This window comes from Oncorhynchus masou, chromosome 8 (genome assembly GCF_036934945.1).
Source record: "Oncorhynchus masou masou isolate Uvic2021 chromosome 8, UVic_Omas_1.1, whole genome shotgun sequence".
NCBI classification, from domain to species: Eukaryota; Metazoa; Chordata; class Actinopteri; order Salmoniformes; family Salmonidae; genus Oncorhynchus; species Oncorhynchus masou.
Window position 1 is genome coordinate 12,302,966 of NC_088219.1, and position 22,234 is coordinate 12,325,199.

General features: G+C 41.5%; 1 protein-coding gene across 3 annotated transcripts in view; it reads left to right on the plus strand.

Moving 5' to 3' along the window:
• LOC135544096 (bifunctional heparan sulfate N-deacetylase/N-sulfotransferase 1-like) overlaps positions 1 to 22,234 on the plus strand; it is a 134,502-nt gene that overhangs the window by 97,737 nt on the left and 14,531 nt on the right. For all 3 annotated transcript variants that reach the window (XM_064971474.1, XM_064971475.1, XM_064971476.1), the window contains 4 exons: positions 1,895 to 2,023; positions 2,196 to 2,378; positions 11,015 to 11,111; positions 16,627 to 16,750. In XM_064971474.1, coding sequence (XP_064827546.1) covers positions 1,895 to 2,023; positions 2,196 to 2,378; positions 11,015 to 11,111; positions 16,627 to 16,750 — 533 coding nt within the window. The remainder of the gene's footprint in view (positions 1 to 1,894; positions 2,024 to 2,195; positions 2,379 to 11,014; positions 11,112 to 16,626; positions 16,751 to 22,234) is intronic.

A 22,234-nucleotide genomic window follows, 5' to 3' on the forward strand; every position in this document is an offset into this window, starting at 1 on the left:
CAGCTTCTACCCCCAAGCCATAAGTCTCCTGAACAGCTAATCAAATGGCTACCCAGACTTTTGCATTCCCCCCCCCCCCCCAATGCTTCTGCTACTCTGTTATCATCTATGCATAGCCACTTTAATAACTCGACCTGCATGTACATAATTATCTCAATTACCCTGACACCAGTGCTCTCGCACATTGACACATTGGCTCTGTACTGATACCCCCTGTATATAGCCTCCATATTGACTCTGTACTGATACCCCCTGTATATAGCCCCGCTTTTGTTATTTACTGCTTCTCTTTACTTATTTGTTATTCTAATCTCTTACTTTTTTTTAGGTATTTTCTTAAAACTGCATTGTTGGTTAAGGGCTTGTAAGTAAGCATTTCACTGTAAGGTCTACCTACACCTGTTGTATTTGGTGCATGTGACAAATAAAATTTGATTTGATACACCATGTAGCTAGCTAACATGACAACCTGATGAATACACTGTGTAGCTAGCTAACATCACAGCCTGATGGGTACACTGTGTAGCTAGCTAACATTACAACCTGATGGATACACTGTGTAGCTAGCTAACATCACAGCCTGATGGATACACTGTGTAGCTAACTAACATCACAACCTGATGAATACAATGTGTAACTAGCTAACATCACAACCTGATGGATACACTGTGTAGCTAGCTAACATCACAACCTGATGGATACACTGTGTAGCTAGCTAACATCACAACCTGATGGATACACTGTGTACCTAGCTAACATCACAACCTGATGGATACAATGTGTAGCTAACTACCATCACAACCTGATGAATACGATGTGTAGCTAGCTAACATCACAACCTGATGGATACACTGTGTAGCTAGCTAACATCACAGCCTGATGGATACACTGTGTAGCTAGCTAACATCACAACCTGATGAATACAATGTGTAACTAGCTAACATCACAGCCTGATGGATACACTGTGTAGCTAGCTAACAGCACAACCTGATGGATACACTGTGTAGCTAGCTAACATCACAGCCTGATGGATACACTGTGTAGCTAGCTAACAGCACAACCTGATGGATACACTGTGTAGCTAGCTAACATCACAACCTGATGAATACAATGTGTAACTAGCTAACATTACAACCTGATGGATACACTGTGTAACTAGCTAACATCACAACCTGACGGATACACTGTGTAGCTAGCTAACATCACAACCTGATGAATACAATGTGTAACTAGCTAACATCACAACCTGATGGATACACTGTGTAGCTAGCTAACATCACAACCTGATGAATACAATGTGTAACTAGCTAACATCACAACCTGATGGATACACTGTGTAGCTAGCTAACATCACAACCTGATGGATACACTGTGTAGCTAGCTAACATCACAACCTGATGAATACAATGTGTAACTAGCTAACATCACAACCTGATGGATACACTGTGTAGCTAGCTAACATCACAGCCTGATGGATACACTGTGTACAGCACCTAGGCTGAACAGCCAGTGTTATGTTTTCCAGGTCGTTCTGCTCCTGTGATTGTGTGCTCGGATGCCAATCGATTGTGTTTTTATTGTGTTTCAACTACGTTAGGACAGAGGCTTTATGTTTGGCTCGGGAAATGGGTTTTGCTGACAGCATTAAGATTTGCGTCACATTTTATTCTCCACAGTGTGATCTCTAGTTTCAGGGGATAATTGAATCACCTGAGCTGTCAGTGAAGTGGAAAAAACGCATCGAAATAGTGTCACCGAGCATTTATGGCCCTGTTTGAATGTTTGTGTATTTGATTTGTTGTTGACTGGAAATCAGCAGGGTACGGTTATATTAGGACACTCCCCACTGTGCAGATGTGTTGCTATGTAATATTAATTGTGTTGTGTACTGTAGGTGCTGCCGAGGCAGACGTGTGGCCTGTTTACTCACACTATCTTCTACAACGAGTATCCTGGAGGACCCAAGGAGCTGGACAAACTCATCAATGGAGGGGAGCTCTTCCTCACAGTGCTCCTCAACCCGGTGAGACCAGACACACCTCCGTAACATCAGGAGAGGAAGGCTCTATGGTTGCTTTAGCCCTTCTTCCCCCCTCAAATGTATTTCGTGCAACAGTGGTTGGAAGTGACATTGCTGCCTGCATTGTATTGTGTGTTTCTCTGAATGTTGTTCTGTGTTGATTCCTTCCTCACAGATCAGCATCTTCATGACCCACCTGTCCAACTACGGGAACGACCGTCTGGGTCTGTACACCTTTAGGAACCTGGTGAAGTTCCTCCAGACATGGACTAACCTGCGGCTGCAGACCCTGGCGCCTGTGCAGCTGGCCCAGCGTTACTTGCAGATCTTTCCAGAGGAGAGGGACCCCATCTGGCAGGTGTGTGTGAGAGGCCATGTGAGCTGTGGGTTACTGGGTTTGTGGAGCTCGGGGACTATCATAAACCAGGCTGTCATTTTAGAGAAGGCTAGACAGGAGCTAACGACTTTGCTTTTTCAATCAGACCCCATTGTGTCCTACAGTGCAAGTCCTTTTGACTCCGACCATTGGGTCCTACAGTGCAAGTCCTTTTTAACTCAGTCTCAATTGCTTCTTCCAGTGCAAGTCTTATTTTGGTTTAGAGCTACGAGAGGCTGGCTCTTTGAACTGTGGTTTTGTGGGGGGAGCAGACTCAGACACTGTTTCCCAACAACACAGAAAGAAGATGGTTTCTTTCCCTAAGATGTCCAACTGCCATCTTGGCAGTTCCTCACACTGTCAGTGTGGAGTTGTCACAGTGTAGAAGTTAATGTGGAGTTGTCACAGAGTGTAGAAGTTAATGTGGAGTTGTCACAGAGTGTAGAAGTTAATGTGGAGTTGTCACAGAGTGTAGAAATTAATGTGGAGTTGTCACAGAGTGTAGAAGTTAATGTGGAGTTGTTTACAGTGTAGAAGTTAATGTGGCGTTGTCACAGTGTAGAAGTTAATGTGGAGTTGTCACAGTGTAGAAGTTAATGTGGAGTTGTCACAGTGTAGAAGTTAATGTGGAGTTGTCACAGTGTAGAAGTTAATGTGGTGTTGTCACAGTGTAGAAGTTAATGTGGAGTTGTCACAGAGTGTAGAAGTTAATGTGGAGTTGTCACAGAGTGTAGAGGTTAATGTGGCGTTGTCACAGTGTAGAAGTTAATGTGGAGTTGTTAATGTGGAGGTGTCACAGTGTAGAAGTTAATGTGGCGTTGTCACAGTGTAGAAGTTAATGTGGCGTTGTCACAGTGTAGAAGTTAATGTGGAGTTGTCACAGTGTAGAAGTTAATGTGGAGTTGTTTACAGTGTAGAAGTGAATGTGGCGTTGTAACAGTGTAGAAGTGAATGTGGAGTTGTCACAGAGTGTAGAAGTTAATGTGGAGTTGTCACAGAGTGTAGAGGTTAATGTGGCGTTGTCACAGTGTAGAAGTTAATGTGGAGTTGTCACAGTGTAGAAGTTAATGTGGAGTTGTCACAGTGTAGAAGTTAATGTGGAGTTGTCACAGTGTAGAAGTTAATGTGGAGTTGTCACAGTGTAGAAGTTAATGTGGAGTTGTCACAGAGTGTAGAAGTTAATGTGGAGTTGTCACAGAGTGTAGAAGTTAATGTGGAGTTGTCACAGAGTGTAGAGGTTAATGTGGCGTTGTCACAGTGTAGAAGTTAATGTGGAGTTGTCACAGTGTAGAAGTTAATGTGGAGTTGTCACAGTGTAGAAGTTAATGTGGCGTTGTCACAGTGTAGAAGTTAATGTGGCGTTGTCACAGTGTAGAAGTTAATGTGGCGTTGTCACAGTGTAGAAGTGAATGTGGCGTTGTCACAGTGTAGAAGTTAATGTGGAGTTGTCACAGAGTGTAGAAGTTAATGTGGAGTTGTTACAGAGTGTAGAAGTTAATGTGGAGTTGTCACAGAGTGTAGAAGTTAATGTGGCGTTGTCACAGTGTAGAAGTTAATGTGGAGTTGTCACAGAGTGTAGAAGTTAATGTGGAGTTGTCACAGAGTGTAGAAGTTAATGTGGAGTTGTTTACAGTGTAGAAGTGAATGTGGCGTTGTCACAGTGTAGAAGTTAATGTGGTGTTGTCACAGTGTAGAAGTGAATGTGGAGTTGTCACAGAGTGTAGAGGTTAATGTGGAGTTGTCACAGAGTGTAGAAGTTAATGTGGAGTTGTTTACAGTGTAGAAGTTAATGTGGAGTTGTCACAGTGTAGAAGTTAATGTGGAGTTGTTTACAGTGTAGAAGTGAATGTGGCGTTGTAACAGTGTAGAAGTGAATGTGGAGTTGTCACAGAGTGTAGAAGTTAATGTGGAGTTGTCAGAGTGTAGAGGTTAATGTGGCGTTGTCACAGTGTAGAAGTTAATGTGGAGTTGTCACAGTGTAGAAGTTAATGTGGAGTTGTCACAGTGTAGAAGTTAATGTGGAGTTGTCACAGAGTGTAGAAGTTAATGTGGAGTTGTCACAGAGTGTAGAAGTTAATGTGGAGTTGTTTACAGTGTAGAAGTGAATGTGGCGTTGTCACAGTGTAGAAGTTAATGTGGTGTTGTCACAGTGTAGAAGTGAATGTGGAGTTGTCACAGAGTGTAGAGGTTAATGTGGAGTTGTCACAGAGTGTAGAGGTTAATGTGGAGTTGTCACAGAGTAGAAGTTAATGTGGAGTTGTCACAGACTGTAGAAGTTAATGTGGCGTTGTCACAGAGTGTAGAAGTTAATGTGGAGTTGTTTACAGTGTAGAAGTGAATGTGGAGTTGTCACAGTGTAGAAGTTAATGTGGAGTTGTCACAGAGTGTAGAAGTTAATGTGGAGTTGTGTACAGTGTAGAAGTTAATGTGGAGTTGTCACAGTGTAGAAGTTAATGTGTGCCACCCTTTGAAGTTTAGAGTAAACTTGTGCCTGCCTGGGTCCAGAGGTTTCTTCAACACAGCACTGTGTTAAATGTATTGGGATTAATATGATAGCCTGGTCGCCTCCATTACCCATGAGGCAGTGGGGAGGGAAGGAGGTAGATAGATTTAGGGCAGTTGGTATCGTCTTGACATGCAGATAGACTCTGAGGCACATGACGCCGCGCGCCTTGCAGGGCTGCTCTGAGCTATCTTCAACACTGAAGGCTTCTAACCAATCAGGAAGACCAATGAAAAGGCACCCTTCCTGATCCTGATTATGGCTTCTTTCCTTAGTCCCTACAAGAAGGTACTAAGGAGCATAATTGATCAAGGGGTGATTTAGTCTTCTCCCCCAAACCTCTGTTTGACTAGACTGGTTGGGTTCATTTGAGCTGAATGAAAAGCACCCCTCCCCTTGGCACATTGTTGGTCCCACAGGGTGGATACAGTTGTCTGTAACCGTTGTGCCACATGTTAATACACACACACACACATAGGTCTCACTGCTTTACCACAGTAACAAGTCCCCTGGCCAAGTTAGTGGTAGACTTTAATTGCAAACAGACTGCCGCTATATATGAGAATGGTGTGTGTGTGAGAATAGTGTTGTACCAGTCAAAAGTTTGGACACACCTACTCAATCAAGGGTTTTACTTTATTTTTACGTTGTAGAATAATAGTGAAGACATCAAAACTATGCAATCATGTAGTAACCAAAAAAATATATATTTGAGATTCTTCAAAGTCGCCACCCTTTGCCTTGATGACAGCTTTGCACGCTCTTGACATTCTCTCAACCAGCTTCATGAGGTAGTCACCTGGAATGCATTTCAGTTAACAGTTGTGCCGTGTTAATTTGTGGATTTTTCCCCATCAATGCATTTGAGCCAATCAGTTGTGTTGTGACTAGGGCTGTGGCGGTCACAAAATTTCGTCAGCCGGTGATTTGCTTATCATTCCATGGCATTATTTTATAGTATGAAGAATACAATTGAACAAAGTTGAATAAAATATACATTTCAGGGAGTGCGCACATGAGTCTATTCTGTGTTGAGTGATTAACAAAGAAACAGGTACTCCTATATGCTTAATTTAGAGTTATTCATGTAACTTTAGTTATTCTACAAACGTTTTGTATATGTTTTGACTTTTGCATTGTAAGGCTGCATGATGAGATTCTAATGATTGGAAAAGATTAGCTTGAAGGCATGAGCTCTGCGTTGTTGTTTTTTGCGCAGGCTGTACACACTTCATCAGTCTTTCATTCACAATTTGACAAGCACTTGATAATGCCTCGATTTTCAGAGCAGCATTCCCTTTTTGGCCGTATTGCACCCTAAAAAAAATCTGTCTTTTGCGGCGTTGTGCCCTTCTCCCGGAGTATTCCTCGGTAAGCCGTCATTGAAAATAAGAATTTGTTCTAAACTGAATTGCTTAGTTAAATAAAGGTTCAATTAAAATCTCCCTGAGTGTGCTGCACAATCGGAAGCTCTCTCACTTACATGGCTCTCCGTCACGTGATCTGGTCTTTCTCACAGGCTGCAAATGAAGATGGGCACATCGGGAAAGCAACTGTGCGCCTCATCCAATGCCGAGGTGCATATTGGAAGAACTGTCCACATTTACTTTGTCAGCCAACAAGATGAGTAGGCCTAACGAACAGCAAAAGCACTAGCCTATGTGAATCTATTATCCCCCATAGTACAAAAGTCGACCTACTCTGTGTGAGAAATAAATATTCCAAACATCGTCTGGGACAGTTGTGGGATGCGATAGGTCCCAAATTAATACGACCACTAGCATCACAACATGTTTTTTATGTGGCTGATGCAACAGATCGGAACATTTAGCTTAAAATGTTGATAATTGATTTGGCTATTTCTTTACATTATGAGCGCAGCAATGCACACATGGCAGTAGGCGTGAATGTTCCATTAGTGCGAAAACACCATTCTCAAAAGTGACTGCAAATGCAATTATAAATGTAATGCTTTTATTATAATGGTGCGTTTTTATAGCGCAAATTATCTTCCCCAAACTTGAAACTCACGCTCTGCTTATATACAGTTGAAGTCGGAAGTTTACATACACTTAGGTTGGAGTCATTAAAACTTGTTTTTCAACCACTCCACAAATTTCTTGTTAACAAGTCGGTTAGGACATCTACTTCGTGCATGACACAAGTAATTTTTCCTACAATTGTGTACAGACAGATTTTTTCACTTATAATTCGCTGCATCACAATTTCAGTGGGTCAGCAGTTTACATACACTAAGTTGACTGTGCCTTTAAACAGCTTGGAAAATTCCAGAAAACGTCATGGCTTTAGATGCTTCTGATAGCCTAATTGACATCATTTGAGTCAATTGGAGGTGTACCTTTGGATGTACTTCAAGGCCTACCTTCAAACTCAGTGCCTCTTTGCTTGAAAATCAAAAGAAATCAGCCAAGACCTCAGAAAAAAAATTGTAGACCTCCACAAATCTGGTTCATCCTTGGGAGCAATTTCCAAACACCTGAAGGTACCACGTCCATCTGTACAAACAATAGTACGCAAGTTCAAACATCATGGGACCACGCAGCTGTCATTCCGCTCAGGAAGGAGACGCATTCCGTCTCCTAGAGATGAACAACAGCGAAGGACCTTGTGAAGATGCTTTAGGAAACCGGTAAAAAAGTATCTATATTCACAGTAAAACAAGTCCTATATCGACATAACCTGAAAGGCCACTCAGCAAGAAAGAAGCCACTGCTCCAAAACCGCCATAAAAATGCCAGACTACAGTTTGCAACTGCACATGAGGACAAAGATTGTACTTTTTTGGAGAAATGTCATCTGGTCTAATTAAACAAAAATATAGAACTGTTTAGCCATAATGACCACCATTATGTTTTGGAGGAAAAAGGGGGAGGCTTGCAAGCTGAAGAACACCATCCCAACCGTGAAGCACGGGGGTGGCAGCATCATGTTGTGGGGGTGCTTTGCTGCAGGAGGGACTGGTGTACTTCACAAAATAGATTTCATCATGATGGAGGGAAATTATGTGGATATATTGTAGCAACATCTCTAGACATCAATCAGGAAGTTAAAGCTTGGTCTCAAATGCGTCTTCCAAATGGACAATGATCCAAGCATACTTCTAAAATTGTGGCTTAAGGACAAGGTATCGGAGTGGCCATCACAAAGCCCTGACATCAATCCTATAGAAAATCTGTGGGCATAACTGAAAAAGTGTGCGCGAGCAAGGAGGCCTAGAAACCTGACTCAGTTACACCAGCTCTGTCAGGAGGAATGGGCCAAAATTCACCCAACTTATTGTGGGAAGCTTGTGGAAGGATACCTGAAACATTTGACACCAAATAAAAAAAATTAAAGACAATGCTACCAAATACTAATTGAGTGTATGTAAACTTCTGACCCACTGTGAATGTGAGGAAAGAAATAAAAGCTGAAATAAATAATAATAACCCTCTCTACTATTATTCTGACATTTCACATTCTTAAAATAAAGTGGTGATTCTAACTGACCTAAGACAGGGAATTTTTGCTCGGATTAAATGTCAGGAATTGTGAAAAACTAAGGTGTTAACTTCTGACTTCAACTGTATGCCAGTTAGGCTCTACACCCCTTGTAAAGCTGATTAATGTGCTCATTTTAAGAATTTGTCCATTAGTTGTGATCCAAGCCTTATCAAAATGTATAGGCCTATAGGCTATGGTACATGAGGTGTGTGACTATGATTAGAAAAAGTTGCAAAATAAAGGCTTTGTTTCTTATGCTGGGAATCATTCACAAGTGATAATATATAATTCACAAGTGAGGCTAATATTGTCACCCATCAGACTTTTCTTGATTTAATCTTGTCTTTACATATACTAAATAATATATGTGTGACATTTGTTTTGATTTAGAATTTACCATTATGCACCTTAATCGAAACGGGCAGTGGGAAAAAATACAAGTCATCTATGCACTTAGATAGGAAATGGAAGACGCTTTTCCCCGTGGCTTATTTTCATGCCTGCCAGGTAGGCTATACTCCTGATTTAAATATAAGCAATGTGCTTGATATTAGGAAAGCTGAGAAATAAATATAGTAGGCGTAGCCTTTAGAAAGCTGACGCAATCCACGTATTTTTATTAGCACCCATCACTGTTTTCGCCCGCAATTACATAGCCTATAGAAATGTTACGCAACATGAGATCATGGGCTCTTATGACGTGTCAGAGTGATTCGAGGGATAATAGAGTGCTGAGTACCAGGCAGTTAGCAAGTTTGGTAGGATACTAATGACCAGCAGCAGCATCAGAGCTTGGAAAAGCCTAATTACCGTGACTAAATGGTCATATGGCATTTGACTACTGCCTTCATGACTCGCGATCGCCGGTGTGGCAGTAATACTGTCACCGCAACAGCCCTAGTTGTGACAAGGTAGGGGTGGATAGCCCTATTTGGTAAAAGACAAAGTCCATATTCTGGCAAGAACAGCTGAAATATGGAAAGAGAAACGACAGTCCATCGTTACATCATTACTTTAAGACATGGTCAGTCAATCCGGAACATTTCAAGGACTTTGAAAGTTTCTTTAAGTGCAGTCGCAAAAAACATCAAGTGCTATGATGAAACTGTCTCTCGTGAGGACCACCACAGGAAAGACCCAGAGTTACCTCTGCTGTGCTATGATGAAACTGTCTCTCGTGAGGACCGCCACAGGAAAGGAAGACCCAGAGTTACCTCTGCTGTGGTATGATGAAACTGTCTCTCATGAGGACCGCCACAGGAAAGGTAGACCCAGAGTTACCTCTGCTGCAGAGGGTAAGTTCATTAGAGTTAACTGTCTCTCGTGAGGACCACCACAGGAAAGGAAGACCTAGAGTTACCTCTGCTGCAGAGGGTAAGTTCATTAGAGTTACCTGTCTCTCATGAGGACCACCACAGGAAAGGAAGACCCAGAGTTACCTCTGCTGTGCTATGATGAAACTGTCTCTCATGGGGACCACCACAGGAAAGGAAGACCCAGAGTTACCTCTGCTGCAGAGGGTAAGTTCATTAGAGTTAACTGTCTCTCATGAGGACCACCACAGGAAAGGAAGACCCAGAGTTACCTCTGCTGCAGAGGGTAAGTTCATTAGAGTTGCCAGCCTCAGAAATTGCAGCCCAAATAAATGCTTCACATAGTTCAAGTAACAGACACATCTCAACATCAACTGTTCAGAGGAGACCACGACTAAAGGACACCAATAAGAAGAGACTTTCTTGGACCAAGGAACACGAGCAATGGACTTTAGACCGGTCGAAATCTATCCTTTGGTCTGATGAGTCCAAATGTGAGATTTTTGGTTCCAACCACTGTGTCTTTGTGAGACAGAGTAGATGAACAGATGATCTCCACATGTGTGGTTCCTATTGTGAAGCATGGGGGAGGAGGTGTGGGCATGCTTTGCTGGTAACACTGTCTGTGATGTATTTAGAATTCAAGGCACACTTAACCAGTATGGCTGCCACAGCATTCTGCAGCAATACGCCATCCCACCTGGTTTGCGCTTGGTGGGAATATCATTTGTTTTTCAACAAGACAATGGCCCAACACACCTCCAGGCTTTGTAAGGGCTATTTTGCCAAGAAGGATAAGGATGGAGTGCTGCATCAGATGACCTGGCCTCCACAATCCCCTACCTCAGCCCAATTGAGATGAGTTGGACCACAGAGTGAAGGAAAAGCAGCCAACAAGTGCTTAGCATATGTGGGAACTCCTTCAAGACTGTTAGAAAAGCATTCCAGGTGAAGCTGGCTGAGAGAAGGCCAAGAGTGTGCAAAGCAGTTATCAAGGCAAAGGGTGGCTACTTTGAAGAATCTTGTATCTAAATATACATTTTAATTTGTTTAACGCATGATTCCATACGTGTTATTTTATAGTTTTGAGGTCTTTACTATTATTCAACAGTGTAGAAAATAGTACAAATAAACACTTACTCATTGATGGGTTTGTCTAGACTTTTGACTGGTACTGTATATTCTGAACTGGTTGGGCAAGTCATACCTATGGCAGCTCATCCTGAGGCATACATTCCCTCCGTGTTTACTGAACGGAACTTCCAGGCGAACTAATTCTGCCCACTCTGTCCCTACAGGACCCCTGTGAGGACAAAAGGCACAAAGACATCTGGTCCAAAGAGAAGACATGCGACCGATTCCCTAAGCTGCTCATAATTGGACCACAGAAGACAGGTGAGCAGTAAACAAATACATTGTACAAAAAAACATTTAATTAACAAGGTTACCTCAGTTACCTCAGATGCAACCACACTCATAGCAATGACAAGTTTGAACCTAGAGAGAGAAACATGACCTGAGCTTGTGGGGGGAGGCACAAAAATAGTGCATTCAAACTGTATATTGTTTGGGAAAATATGCAGTACAAACCTTTTTGATGAGGCTAATTTGAAGGAGAAAGAATTATTGAGAAAAATTATTGATTCGATGTATTTCTTGGTTTCTTTTCATTTTGATAAGAGATGAAAATGTAATGAATTGAAGGTTGTGAAAAAATTGGGTGTCTAGAAATTCTGACGTGAATATGTAATGAATTGTCACCATGGAAAAAGTTTGAATACCACTGTGCTAGTGGGCTGTAGATTCTGTATGGTTACGTCCCTATTCCTTTGATAGTGCATGGCTTTCCTATATAGGGAATAGAGTCCCGTTTTGGACACAGACTATGTCCCAGTTAAGGTGTCAGCATGCTTCGGTTTGACTGGCTTCTAGCCTACTCCCATATAAGACCTACACTTAAAAAAACGAGAAAAAAGTGGCAATAGTACTGTTTGTCCATCTTGAGAAGCCGTAGGCAGTATAGAATTCCTCAAAATTGTCCGAATTAATCTAAGATAACTCAAGAAATCTGTCATAAATGTTTACGATTTTGCCGAGGATATCTTACACGCTACCCAAACTGGACTTGTCGCGTGCGCCAGCGTTGCAAAATAAATGTACACATACAATGTTATTCAATCGTTGCACCCACAGTGCTCGCACACGCCAACGAGCGTCTGTTTCCAATCGCTAAAATAGAAGTTGCTTCTATTTGTGACGCTGAATGCGATGCCTCTCCCATCTCCCCATTGGCTTTTAGAAGCATATACCCATGTGCCATCTCCTCATTGGTTATACCCACGTGGGTAATTGAAATATGAATTGCGGTCGGTCGGTCGGTTGTGGTAATACACCTAATTATGAAAGTTGGATGCCAATCGCCATATAAAGTCCAAAGAGGAAAAGGCCTAGGAGGAGAGACGACTAGAAACAATTTGATTGACCGTTTTGTGCGTAGATTGTCGGAGTAGAGTACCTTGTGTCATTCAGCGAAAATAACAACTCAATGTTTATATCCCAGGACAAATTAGCTAGCAACAGCAAGCTAGCTATATAGGACAAATTAAGTAGCAACTACAAGCTAGCTAGCTAAATTGCCATGCATGTTTAATGCTTTTCGACCTGTCCCCAAATTAATATAATTGGTTCATGGTTTGTTTTGATATTTCAACCTGCGTGTCGTGATCGCATTTGATGTGGGGGCTTTGGGCATGGTGTTAGTTGCACCGTTTTATATATAACGAAGATGTTTGGTGCAGTGTTTCTCAAGTGAAAAATCTTGCATGAAAACGAGTCATCTCTTGTTGAATGACAGCAAACACTTCATTGAAGAATCCCTACTGTTGACCAGTCACTGACGAATGGGTGTGGAGTTCGGCTTCCGACTTAGCTTGCTTCGAGAACAAATGTTGTGTGCACGAACAGCTGACCTCACTAAACACTTGCCATAATGAAAATGAACGAATACGTCACAAAATGTTGTCATTACTATATGCACGATCTGTTCCGGATGTGACGAATGCGGACGCTTTTAGTCTACTCTACACACCACCAGGGTGTGGCTCACTGTACTAGATCCACTGCACCAGGAGGAGAAGTTATTCTGTCTGGCATGGGGCAGCCTTGAACCTCTGATTATTGACAGCCTGGAGAGAAAGGATGGATAATTGGCAACTGAGCAGCCATTTACAGAGTGTCACATACTTAATTTCCTTTATAGGTTCACCGTAGGCAGGCAGTCAGTCGCTGGCTTTTACTGTAACCTTGACTGCACCCCAGTAAAAGGGAATTCCAGATTTACTGCGTAGCCTAATTAAAGTTCTTGAAGATGTCTTAAGGGAGTGATAACCCTCCTTCTGAGAGCGCTGTAAAATGGCCCCGTTAATCTTTTCAATAAAAATGGATTAGGGGGTTGGAGCTGAGAGTAAATTCACACACTTCACCGTTTTAATTACCTAACTGCACCAACATTCACTATAGTCACGTCAGCCATCTTGTCTGTCAACTAGTGAATGACCGATATGGATTTTTTTAGGACCGATACCGATTTTGGATGGATAAGGAGGACCATGGTCAATATTTTAGGCTGATATTCAACATCATAAAATGTGAAAAAATGTATTACAAATTTCCCAATTTTAAACAATAGATTTGACTTTTGTTTTCACCAATCTAACTTCATAACACAATGGTGGTAATGTTATTTGAATGGTAAATCTCTTAATAAACTGGGTCAATTAAGATGGCATAGGCCTACTCACTATACAGGTGAATGCCTATTCAATAGGAGTGTGTGCATATATTGAGCTGAGCTTGTTTTGGCTGATCAGTAGAGTCTATGGTGCTACAGATGACAAATCTAATATCCTTCAATTTGGGAATTACACTACATTGACAAAAGTATGTGGACACCCACTTGTCAAACATCTCATTACAAAATCATAGGCATTAATATGGAGTTGTCCCCTCCCCCCAACTGCTATAACAGCCTCCACTCTTCTGGGAAGGCTTTCCACTAGATGTTGGAACATTGCTGCGGGGACTTGCTTCCATTCAGCCACGAGCATTGGTGAGGTCAGGCATTGATGTTGGGCGATTAGGCCTGGCTCGCAGTCAGTGTTCCAATTCATCCCAAAGGTGTTAGATGGGGTTGAGGTCAGGGCTCTGTACAGGCCAGTCAAGCTCTTCCACACCGATATCGACAAACCATTTCTGTATGGACCTCGCATTGGGCACGGGGGCATTGTCATGCTGACACAGGAAAGGGCCTTCCCCAAACTGTTGCCACAAAGTTGGAAGCACAGAATCGTCTAGAATGTTACTGTATGCTGTCGCGTTAAGATTTCCCTTCACTAGTTTATACTGGATTAAGTGTACATTTTTGTTAAATGCAATTGTGTTAGTAATGTTCCACCATTCCCTCCATCTTGTGCCAATATCACTTATTTTTATGTCTCGGTTCCAGTAGTTATTTTTTTCAAGAGATCATCAGTTGGATAGGCATTCGGCAAGGTCTTGTATATCTTACCTATCATATGAACATCCTTTTCTGACTCAAATAGGATTCCCTCAAGATTTCTCTGATGTCCAAGATTTCAAATTTCAATTTCTTGATATGAAACTTAAGTTGCATGTCTTTGAAAATATCTACGTTGTTTAATAAATCTGTCATGGAAATAAATGTATTTCCTATTACCTATTAATTTTTGGTTCCTATATTTTATCAGTGAATTCTGAGAAGATATCCAAGGATTGTTCCATAATGTTGTTTTTTTAGTGATATATATTGATTCTTGCTGAAAACGTTTAATTATCTTCCATATTGTTATTGTGTTCTTAACTATGAAGTTGTCAATGTTCTTAGCTTCATTCTTAGACACGTGAAAAGATTCTGGGGATGAGCATTTGCATCTAAAATATGTGCTCAGTGTTCCTCTTCGGTACATTTAACGATACATGGATTGTAGATAACATTATGAACACCTGCTCTTTCCATGACATAGGCTGACCAGGTGAAACTATGATCACTTGTTAAATCTACTTCAATCAGTGTAGATGAATGGGAGGATACAGGTTAAAGAAGGATTTTAAAGCCTTGAGACATGGATTGTGTTTCGGTGTCTTTCAACGGGGTATTGTAATAAGTGCCAGGCGCACCGGTTGGAACTGCAACTTTGCTGGGTTTTTCACGCTCAACAGTTTCCTGTGTGTATCAAGAATGGTCCACCACCCAAAGGACATCCAGCCAATTTGACACAACTGTGGGAAGCTTTGGAGTCAACATGGGCCAGCATCCCTGTGGAACGCTTTCAACACCACACCCGGCCAATTGAGGCTGTTCTGAGAGCAAAAAGGTGATTCAATATTAGGAAGGTGTTCTTAATATTTTGTACAGTCAGTGTATGTCGCAAGTAAAGGTCCTGGACGGCGAGTTGATACAATTCCAAGTCTGTAAGGTTAAAACCAACTGGCCGAGGAAGATGTAAAACTTTTATTATATCCATCTTATTTGACCACAAAGTCTTATGACCGAGTATAATTTTTTTTAAAGAATGTGTTTGGTGGGGTAATTCGGATTACTGAGAATAAATAACTGTTGGAGCCATTCTGAAAATATTTATTATACCTGGAAGATTTATGGGAAGATTGTTGTATTTAATTAGATCTGTTGATAATGGGATTATGTTATCTTTATTAAACATATTTGTTGACACCTATTAAGCATCCTAAGTATTTTGTATTTGTTTTGTGGTCCACTTAAAGGATTGCTGTAGATCATGAGTTATTATTTTGTTTTTCTATGTTCATTTTATATCCTGAGATTTTAGGACATTCTGAAAATATTTTTAGCAAGACCGGCATTGCGTTTACAATATTGGTCAGGTATATCAGGAGATCATTTGCAAATACATTTAGATATTTGTTTACCAATATTTAGGCATTTGAAAACACTTCCTCCTTTGCCTATTATGACAATTATCTAATCTGACTATCGGCTGTCAATTTACGGATATGACTGTGGCTGGTCAGATCAGCACACCAGTAAATAGCTAACCTTAGACCGCAAGTCAGATGGCTTGAAGCTGAAAATGGTGCATGTTCAAAATGATGATCAGCTAACGTTAGCTAGCTACGTTGGCTATTAGCTCCTATCTGATATCTAACACAATGTTTATCTAGCCAGCTAGCTAGCACAGTAGCTAATATAGCTAGCTTGCTAACACTACAGATGAAAGGGTTCATTGTCATTATTTTTGCTAACGGGTCACAAAGTTATCTGCTTAGCTAGCTAGTTTATTGCATGCACGTCTACACAAGTCTTATTACTGGTGAATTACACTGAACTAGTATTTGCAACAGGAGATCAACTATGGTCACTGTCAATTCATCTGTTTCTCAATACTGCACCTTTCTGTTGGAGAATGAGCTTTCTGCTTGCTGGGCAGTGCTCGTGGCTCAGGCGATGAGTGTCTGCTGGCATAGCAGCAGTTTTGTTATGTGGACAGAGTATCGGCAAAATCGTTAGAGAAGGGCCGATAGGCGATGGATTAGAAAAGCCAAAATCGTCTTGATATATCAGCACGGCGATAAACGGTTGTTTCCTGTCAACATTAGATCCACCACTCCTCTTTAACTGTCACTTCATCTCTAACGTAGTTGAGTGTTCTGGTCTTTATTGCTATTTAAGCTTTGGCACATTTGAGATGGGTAGTAAATAGCTGTTCTAATTACCCGGAAATATGCATGTTTAGCATTTACATCAAGTTCTATATTTAAATGAAATCTATTACATTTACTTAACCTAATAGTATTTATCTACGTTTGATATTAGCATGAGCAATACTAATGAAAACTTGTGTTCTCTGCTAAGGCACCACAGCCCTGTATCTGTTCTTGGGGATGCATCCTGATCTGACCAGTAACTACCCCAGCAAGGAGACCTTTGAGGAGATCCAATTCTTCAGTGGCCACAGCTACCACAGAGGCATCGACTGGTATGTTATTCCCCTTGTCTTACCCTAACATATTCATTGCCACCAGTCAGTTGGTCATTAATTCCTCTTCTCCAACACATTTACAACAGTCCTGCTTTTATTTTGGGGGCAGCATGATTGAATGGAGACACATTGCCCCTGTAAACCACTGTGCTTTTCATAGTATATTAAACCAACTGAGTTGCCCAGTTTTGAAACACATTCCAGTTACTATTTTTGGCTTTAGAGGAACGTTTCATCCTTCAAAGGGTGAGGCTTTGGTTCGTCCCCCTCTGAGCTCAATCATTGATTAACAGAAAGCAGACAATTGGATTTATGAATCAAACATTAGTGTGTGGTGGGCTCAGTTGTGGAAAATCTTTAATGTGTGCAAAGTCTGTCTCTCTTACTGGTTTATGCTGGTGCAGTCATGTTTTATCCATTAAATTGCATAGTTATTGATGAAAAATGAAACTAGTCTTGTGGTGTTTAGGTAGGACTCGGGCTGTTACGGTGACTGTATTACCGCCACACCTGCGGTCACGAGTCATGAAGGCAGTCAAATTCCACGAAGAACATTTAGTCATGCTAATTAGTCTTATTCAAGCTCTGATGCTACTGCTGGTCATTAGTAGCCTACCAAACTGGCTAACTGCCTGGTACTCAGCACTCTAGTGTCCCTCTAATCACTCTGGCATCAATGCAAATGTAATTGAAAATCTAATCAAACACTTCACGAGAGCCCATAAGCTCATGTTGTGCAACATTTCTATAGGCTTTGGAATTGTCTGAGAAATCATTGATGGCCTCTCTTAAAAATAGGAGGATACCATCAGCTTTTTGGCCGGAAAGTATTCAGACCCCTTGACTTTTTCCACATTTTTGTTATGTTACAGGCTTATTCTAAAATTATTTTTTTTGTTTTTTTATCCATTTTACATTTACATTACATTTAAGTCATTTAGCAGACGCTCTTATCCAGAGCGACTTACAAATTATCCCTCATCAATCTACACACAATACACCATAATAACAAAGCGATAACAGTTTTTTAGATATTTTTAGCTAATTTATGACAAATAAAAAACAGATACCGTATTTACATAAGTATTCAAACGCTTTGCTATGAGATTCGAAATTGAGCTCAGGTGCATCCTGTTTCCATTGATCATCCTTGAGCTGTTTCTACAACTTGATTGGAGTCCACCTGCGGTAAATTCAATTGTTTGGACATGATTTGGAAAGGTCTATATAAGGTCCCACAGTTAAACGGTTGAGGGAATTGTCTGTAGAACTCCGAGATAGGATTGTGTCGAGGCACAGATCTAGGGAAGGTTACTAAAACATTTCTTAATCTTTGAATGTTCCCAAGAACACCGTGGCCTCCATCATTTTTAAATGGAAGAAGTTTGTTACCTCCGGAGTGGCACAGCAGTCTAAGGCACTGCATCGCAGAGCTTCAGGGGTCACTAAAGCCCCGGGTTCGATCCCAGGCTGTGTCACAGTCGACCGTGACCAGGAGACCCATGAGGCGGCACTCAAAAAGGGATTTCCTTTTTCCATCGCATTGTAGCGACTCGTGGCTGGCCGGGCGCTTGTAAGCTGACTTCAGTCGCCAGCTGGACAGTGTTTCCTCCGACACATTGGTGCGGCTGGCTTCCGGGTTAAGCGAGCAGTTTCAGGACGCGTGTCTCTCGACCTGCAGAAATGGGACAAGACTGTAATTACCAATTGGATATCACAAAATTGTGGAGAGAAAAAAAATATATAAATGTAAGCAGTTTGGAACCACCAAGACTCATCCTAGAGCTGGCCGCCCGGCCAAACTGAGAAATCAGGGGAGAAGGGCTTTGTTCAGGGAGGTTACCAAAAACCCGATGGCTACTCTGACAGAGCTCAATATTTCCTCTGTGGAGATGAGAGAATCTTCCAGAAGGACAACCATCTCTGCAGCATTCCACCAATTAGGCCTTTATGGTAGAGTGGCCAGACAGAAGCCACCCCTCAGTAAAAGCCACATGACAGCCCGCTTGGAGTTTGCCAAAAGGCCCCTAAAGGACTCTGACCATGAGAAACCAGATTGTCCGGTGAAGCAAGATGGTGGCAGCATCATGCTGTGGGGATGTTTTTCAGCTTTGGGGACTGGAAGACTAATCAGGATCGAGGGAACGATGAACGGCACAAAGTACAGAAATCCTTGATGACACCTGCTCCGGACCTCAGAACCTCAGACTGGGGAGAAGGTTTACATTCCAACAGAAAAACGACCCTAAGCACACAGCCAAGACCACACAGGAGTGGCTTCGGGACAAGTCTCAATGTCCTTGAGTGGCCCAGCCAGGCCCAGACTTGAAACTGATTTCAACATCTGGAGAGAACTGGAAATAGCTGTGCAGCGACGCTCCCCATACAACCTGACAGGGGATCTGCAGAGAAGAATGGGAGAAACTCCCCAAATGCAGGTGTGCCAAGCTTGTAGTGTCATACCCAAGAAGACTCGAGGATGTAATCGCTGTCAAAGGTGCTTCAACAAAGTACTGAGTGAAGGGAATGAATACTTATGTAAATGTGGTATTTCAGTTTGTTATTTTTTATTTCAAAAATTTCAAATTTCAATTTCGAAAATGTATAACCTGTTTTTGCTTTGTCATTATGGGGTATTGTGTGTAGATACAATTCTATCCATTTTAGAATAAGGCTGCAATGTAACAAAATGTTGAAAAATTAAAGGGGTCTGAATAGTTTCTGAATCTACTCTATTTCTCAACTTTCCTATATTTACAACAGGAGTACAGCCTACCTGGCTGGCATGTAAATGAACCTCCATGCACTATTTGAGTGGATAGATGACGTGTTTTTTCCGCTGTCCCTGTTTCGAGAGCAAGATAATAGTCCATTCTAAATCTAAACAAATTTCACGCAGAACAGCCACACTCTGGCTACCAGTCAAAAGTTTGGACACACCTATTAATTCAAGGGGTTTTATATTTACTACATTGTAGAATAATAGTGAAGACATCAAAACTATTAAATAACACATAAGGAATCATGTAGTATTTCTTCAAAGTAGCAACCCTTTGCCTTAATGACGGTTTTACACAGTCTGGGCATTCTCCAACCAGCTTCACGTGGAATGCTTTTACGACAGTCTTGAAGGAGTTCCCACAATGCTGAGCACTTGTTAGCTGCTTTTCCTTCTCGGCAGTCCAACTCATTCCAAACCACCTCAATCTTGAGGTCGGGGGATTGTGGAGGCCAGGTCATCTGATGCAGCACTCCATCACTCTCCTTCTTGGTCAAACAGCCCTTACACAGCCTGGATGTGTGTTGGGTCATTGTCCTGTTGAAAAATAAATGATAGTCCCACTAAGCTCAAACCAGATGGGATGGCGTATTGCTGCAGAATACTGTGGTAGCCATGCTGATTAAGTGTGCCTTGAATTCTAAATAAATCACTGACAGTGTCACCCGCAAAGCACCCCCACACAATCACACCTCCTCCATGCTTCACGGTGGGACCAACACATGCAGAGATCATCCATTCGCCTACTCTGCGTTTCAAATCAAATCAAGCGTTGTCTTTCACAAAGACAAGGCGCTTCGAACCAAAAATTTTGACTCATCAGACCGAAGGACAGATTTCCACCGGTCAATGTCCATTTTAGAGGTCGACCGATTAATCGGAATGGCCGATTAATTAGGGCCGATTCCAAGTTTTTATAACAATCGGAAATCTGTATTTTTAGACACCGATTTGGCCTAATTTTTTATTTATTTATTTATTTATTACACCTTTATTTAATCTTTTTTTAACTAGGCAAGTCGGTTAAGAACACATTCTTATTTTCAATGACGGTCTAGGAACGGTGGGTTAACTGCCTCGTTCAGGGGCAGAAAGACAGATTTTCACCTTGTCAGCTCGAGGGATTCAATCTTGCAACCGTACAGTTAACTAGTCCAACGCTATAACCACCTGCCTCTCGTTGGACTCCACGAGGAGACTGCCTGTTACGCGAATGCAGTTAGCCAAGGTAAGTTGCTTGCTAGCATTAAACTTATCTTATCAAAAACAATCAATCATAATCACTAGTTAACTACACATGGTTGATGATATTCCTAGTTTATCTAGCATGTCCTGCATTGCATATAATCTGACTGAGCATACAAGCATGCAAGTATCTGACTGAGCGGTGGTAGGCAGCAGCAGGCTCGTAAGCATTCATTCAAACAGCACTTTTGTGCGTTTTGCCAGCAGCTCTTCGTTGTGCGTCAAGCATTGCGCTGTTTATGACTTCAAGCATATCAACTCCCGAGATGAAGCTGGTGTAACCGATGTGAAATGGCTAGCTAGTTGACGTGGTGCGCGCTAATAGCGTTTCAAACGTCACTCGCTCTGAGACTTGGAGTGGTTGTTCCCCTTGCTCTGCAAGGTCTGCGGCTTTTGTGGAGCGATGGGTAACGCTGCTTCGAGGGTGGCTGTTGTCGTTGTGTTCCTGGTTCGAGCCCAGGGAGGAGCGAGGAGAGAGACGGAAGCTATACTGTTACACTGGCAATACTAAAGTGCCTATAAGAACATCCAATAGTCAAAGGTTAATGAAATACAAATGGTATAGAGAGAATTAGTCCTATAATAACTACAACCTAAAACTTCTTACCTAGGAATATTGAAGACTCATGTTAAAAGGAACCACCAGCTTTCATATGTTCTCATGTTCTGAGCAAGGAACTTAGCTTTCTTACATGGCACATATTGCACTTTATCTTTCTTCTCCAACACTTTGTTTTTGCATTATTTAAACCAAATTGAACATGTTTCATTATATATTTTAGGCTAAATTGATTTTATTGATGTATTATATTAAGATAAAATAAGTGTTCATTCAGTATTGTTGTAATTGTCATTATTACAAATAAATAGATTGTCTGATTTATCAGAATCAGCTTTTTGGTCCTCCAATAATCGGCATCGATATTAGCGTTCAAAAATCATAATCGGTCGACCTCTAGTCCATTGCTTGTGTTTCTTGGCCCAAGCAAGTTTCTTCTTATTGGTGTCCTTATGTAGTGGTTTCTTTGCAGCATTTCGACCATGAAGGCCTGATTCACGCAGTCTCTGATCATTTGATGTTGAGGTGTGTCTATTACTTGAACTCTGTGAAGAATTTATTTGGGCTGCAATTTTTGAGGCTGATAACTCTAATGAATGTATCCTCCGCGGCTTATGTAACTCTGCATCTTCCTTACCTGTGGTGGTCCTCATGAGAGCATGTTTCATCAAAGTGCTTGATGGTTTTTGTGAATGCATTTGAATAAACTGGAACTATCGACTGACCTTCATCTTAAAGTACTGTCATTTTTCTTTGCTTATTTGAGCTGTTCTTGCCGTTATATGGAATTTTTATTTGACCAAATAGGGATTTCTTCTACCTTGTCAAAACACAACTGATTGGCTCAAACACATTAAGAAGGAAAGAAATACCATAAAATTAACTTTTAGCAAGGCAC